Raw genomic sequence first — 4,904 nt, forward strand, 5'->3', positions numbered from 1 at the left:
GTGTCTCTGAAATTATTAGAAACCTTTGGAAACGTCTCTGAAATTTGCCTTTAAAAATGAAAAGTTAATTCCACTGCTAGTTCCAATAAAGTGAGAATAAGATCTCAAAATGCAATGAGTTTGTGAAAAAGAGAGAGAGAGAGAGAAATGTGAAGCTATGTAACCTGAATAAATAACATAAATCAGCAACCTACATGAAACATTTTCTATTGTTCACCATGGAAACTAGATTTGATCAATTCAAAAACAAAATACATACTATTAACCTAAAAATCTCAACATGGCAGAAAACAACAAGATCTTTCCAACAACAGACCTTAGTAACCACAAGCTAGAAACAGTCGATATGGTAGAAAACAGCTGATCTCAATATATCTCAAAAGCTGCCACCATCCGATTCCAAAGTGAGATGTCCAAGAACTGAATAAAGAGAATGAAAAAACATATGATCGAAAGGGGAAAAAATAAAGAAAAGAAAATCTCTAAGCCATCTGAATTGAATTCAACTGATTTATGCCGCTCCTTGCGCTCTCTGGCTGTTCGGCATTGTTATTTACTTTTTCAGCGTGATCCATACTCTTTCGTGATTTTTCTCTCCTGTCAGTGCTGATTCTAGATTTCTCTCTGTGGTCTGCATTTGCTCTATGCTTATCTCTTTGATCAGTACTTGATCTAGGCTTTTATCTCTGATCGATGTTTTTTCAAGGATTGTCAGTATGATCCATGCATGGTGTGCTCAAATGGGCTAATTCCTCAACAGTTGATATAAATTTCTTCAAATGCTTAATGTATTCCGGGTAGAGTTCCAGGTCACAATGATTGCCACCTCTAACCCATAATGGCTCATACTTCTTTTTACAGAGCTCCCAAAGTTGCATACCATGGGAGCAATCCACAACATCATCTGCAGTACCCTATAAATATCAAAAAGGGAATAATAATCCATAAGTAGGGAACATTAAATTTGCAAGTCCGACCTGCAATGTGGCCATTCAATCTATGAACAGTATTTCTAAGATTCTTGCTACACAGCAACAATGACTCCAATAAGTGACAGAAAATACTTCGGTAGCGAGTAGCAGTCATGGTTCAGTTTCACAAGAGTTTGATGCTCTCCGTTATGCACTCAAATCTAAACATTATGTCTTTTCAGTTCAATTATTCCTTAGTTCTGACGAGAATTGGTTTAGCAAGAGCAGAAGGGTGCTTTAAGATGGTCAAATATTAGGCATCAACAATATTTTCTTTGGCTACGAATCACCAGTGTGTCGTCTGCTCTTCAAGTGTGCACTGTGCAGCACCCCGGCTGTTATATAATCATGCATATGTTAACCAGAATGAGAATCAAACTATGACGGGGTAGAGGGACGATGCAGCAATTAACACCATGTATAAAATTCTTCCAAATCAGGTTTTATTTTCATGAAGGATCCAAGCAGTGACTAAACGTGCAAGCATTTACAAAAATGAGCATGTGTTGCCACCAACAAGTCTAATATGAAAGCCTATTCAAAGTCTGTAAAGAAAAGGGTTTGCAAAATTTTAGAGGACCATAACATTGTAATAGAATCTTATTCGTAGACACATTTTCCAGTCTTATTGCAATGTAATAATTAGGACCATGTTAATGCACTACATTATCTGTTGATTGTAACGAAATGATAATCTAAACTTGTACATGTAAACAAAAGTAGAACGATTGTAAAATTCTCATATGCACATTAATATTATAAGGTTTTTTTTTTTTTTTTTCCAATAAGCGATATTGATTACTGTTCATAAAAATGTTATTTTTGGAATATGACTGGACTAGGTTCCAAAACTTCTATTAAAAAAATTCAGCATAGAATCTGTAATCAAGTCATTTAATTAACTGTTAGCATGTGCCAATAAATTAAGTTCTGCCAGCATAGAATCTTTAATCAAATAAAAACCTCAAAACTGGAAACTATTTTAAGCCCCATAGAAGATAAATACTTACATGAATGACCAAGACAGGACATTGGACGAACGAAATTTTGTCAATATTCTGCAACAATAAAAAGCAGTCAGTCAGTATATGGAAGATTGGTCCACGCGATATTAATGAGATAAAGATGAGCTTTGAGAAATGGTCACATAGAAAACGAATTTTACCTTATAAATATCAAACCAGTATGTCTGCTTAACTGGATACATCGCTCGAAGTCCAGACAGAATTGGGCTGTGAAGAACAACAGCCCTTAATCTAGACAAACGGGAAGCCAAATTCAGAGTCGGTCCACTCCCAACAGACTGCCCATACAATATAATATCTTCTTCTTTCACTCCATAAGTGTCTTGAAGGCATCTATATGCAGCTTCTATATCAGCATAAGTGTTCTCTTCAGTGGGCTGTTAAAAAGATATCAAATGCACAATTTAGCAAATTCGTCTTAAAAGGAATGGTAAATCTGTTCTCGTACCTTTCCAGTAGATTGTCCATACCCAGAATAGTCATACCTGCAAAAAGGAAATTTGAAGTTCAATAATAAGACCAAAATCCAAGCATCCCTGCCTATTTTTTCCCATGCTGCAGTTGTGAAGTATCAAAAGGAAAAGTAGAAACTGTCCTTAGAGTAGGATAGCTCCCAACAAAAAAATAAATAAAGGAACCCTAAATGTGCACAGGAGGGTTAAAAACAATGTTCATCATCCAACCCTAAATGCACACCAGAGGGTTAAATCCTTATAGTGCTTTTCTGTTCCAGTGAAATGTGCACCAGAGGGTAAAATCCTAATAGTGCTTTCTTGTTCCAACTAAACAATCCTGCCCAATGTGGTCTCAGCCATTAACCGAAAATCCAACATGATGGCAAGGTTGTTGAAGGTTAATTCTGTTAGTGCTCAGCTTTTATATCCATCTTAGCTTGGATTATTAAAAAACAGAGGAGGAAAAAACTGCATCTTGCAAGTTGCATCTTCCAACAGTTCAAAAGGATATTAATTGCTATTAAAACCAAATTATTCATAACAATTGCACAAAAGATGGCACCAATTATCACAATTTAACCATAAAAACTCCTTGAGCTGCAATAACATGGCTTCTCTCTCAATAACCTCCTCTATCTACCAAATGTTCCTCAAATTAAAAACTGTAACATCTAGAAAACCTTATAATTGTCAATCAAATCTCCTCAAACTCTATATGCCAGCATTTCTCTCTTTGCACCCACACTGCCTCATGTCAAGAAACATATATACTCCCACCATGTACAACAATTCTGTCAATATAAGTTGCATCCTTATCCGTTCTAAATAATATACTAATAAACCAATTTCATTGATAAATAAACTTATGAATTTAAATAAATCACGAGAAAATAAGTAGAAATGATTGAGTTACCCCATCAAATTGACACGAAGACGGAGGCTGAGCTCATTTAAGAGGTCGTACATCTGACCAATATCGGCGGCGTTGCCGTGGGAGTACAACAGCGTCAGCTTTGCCTCCGGGTTCCTAAAATACAATGACACGATCTCCGTTCCCCTCTTCGTCTTCAGTTTCAACACATCCATATTCTCCTTCTCCGCAACCTCCATCATTCGCAATCTCCTCGTCCCCTTCTCCTCCACCACCCTGTAAGACGGAGGGTCCGGCGGAAAAAACGCCAATTTAGCCGCCATCGACGAGGTAACCATCCCCATCTATATAAATAACTAAAAAATCAAATAAATTTAAAATGCTATGTGTATACAGACTCACTGTTCTACATGCAAACACACAAATTTATAAAATTGTGAATATCAGTAAAAAAAAAGAGAGATTTGTATGGCTGAAAAGGGTTCAATTTTGCTGATATTTAATTATTTGTTTATGAATATAATGAGATTGTGAATAGATACAAGAATGTATGTACTCCTACGTATTTTTGATACGGAAACTAGAGGAGGGATTTCCGGCGGTAAAACGTAAAGTGAAACGTGTGGTTATGTAAGATACTCAAAATTGGCAGTTAGTACGGTTATTCCGAGCATCCTGCTTATTCTCTAAAATCAATGATGCTTTGGCAAATTGTTTGACATAAAGTTTGGTATAATGTCAATTGACATTATGTCATTTGATTGTTTTAAACAGTATCAACTTTATTAACAAAATATATTTTAGCACCTCAAATTATGTCAAAACATCTTTTCAACTTTTCTAGCAAAGTGGCAAACCCAAGTAAAATCGCATTTACAGAATTATAGATTATAAACTGTAATTCGTTTTTATTTTTACATAGTGAAAATAACTGGATAATTACTGATTTGTACAATTTATGTCCATTGCTCGACCATCTGCAACCTCGTGCTCGTTGTCATCGTAATCTCAAGCTCTCTTCTTAGGCAGAACATCCTCAGACTTGTATGATCAAGCTCGACTTCGAACTTGAACTTGAGGTCTTTAAGCATCCCGTGCTCTCACTACCCTTTTGTTTCTTTGTCAGGTTTCCTAACCTAGATTTAACCTCGACTATGAAGTGTAATCATGAGCTTAAGGACCTCAATTTCCCTTTTTTGCTTCATGCATCCTCGAAATTGTTATGTTCAATTTATATTTAACCTCGACCATGAAGTGTAATCCTGAGCTTGAGGACCTCGATTTCCCTTTTACTCCAGGCATCCTCGATGTTTGTCATGCTCAAGATCGAGACAGTCATATCCATTGCTCCATCTTTCATCTACTCCATTTTCCTCACGTCATTCTGAGTTTCTTGACCTAAAAGAACTCCACTACAAGAGTCCTAACCATATCCATCAACAATAATTCTTTCAAATTGTGATGTCCAACTCCTAAAGACTTGCAAGCATTCTATGACACCCAAACAGGATGGATACCTACATATCCTAATCTTAATCCTATTAGGATTGAACCACCCATTTCTATAAATATCTAGTACTCA

General features: G+C 36.1%; 1 protein-coding gene across 1 annotated transcript; it reads right to left on the reverse strand.

Annotated features, from left to right (window-relative positions):
* Nucleotides 1-172: 172 nt before the first annotated feature.
* LOC111368442 (protein ABHD17B-like) lies at nt 173-3,867 on the reverse strand. Its single transcript, XM_022989664.1, is given in 5 exon segments — nt 173-914; nt 1,982-2,029; nt 2,137-2,373; nt 2,445-2,481; nt 3,365-3,867. Coding segments are annotated over 5 exon segments (1,056 nt in total). The 5' UTR covers nt 3,667-3,867; the 3' UTR covers nt 173-482.
* Nucleotides 3,868-4,904: the final 1,037 nt, after the last annotated feature.

The sequence above is a fragment of the Olea europaea genome, chromosome 19 (genome assembly GCF_002742605.1).
Source record: "Olea europaea var. sylvestris chromosome 19, O_europaea_v1, whole genome shotgun sequence".
Lineage (NCBI taxonomy): Eukaryota > Viridiplantae > Streptophyta > Magnoliopsida > Lamiales > Oleaceae > Olea > Olea europaea.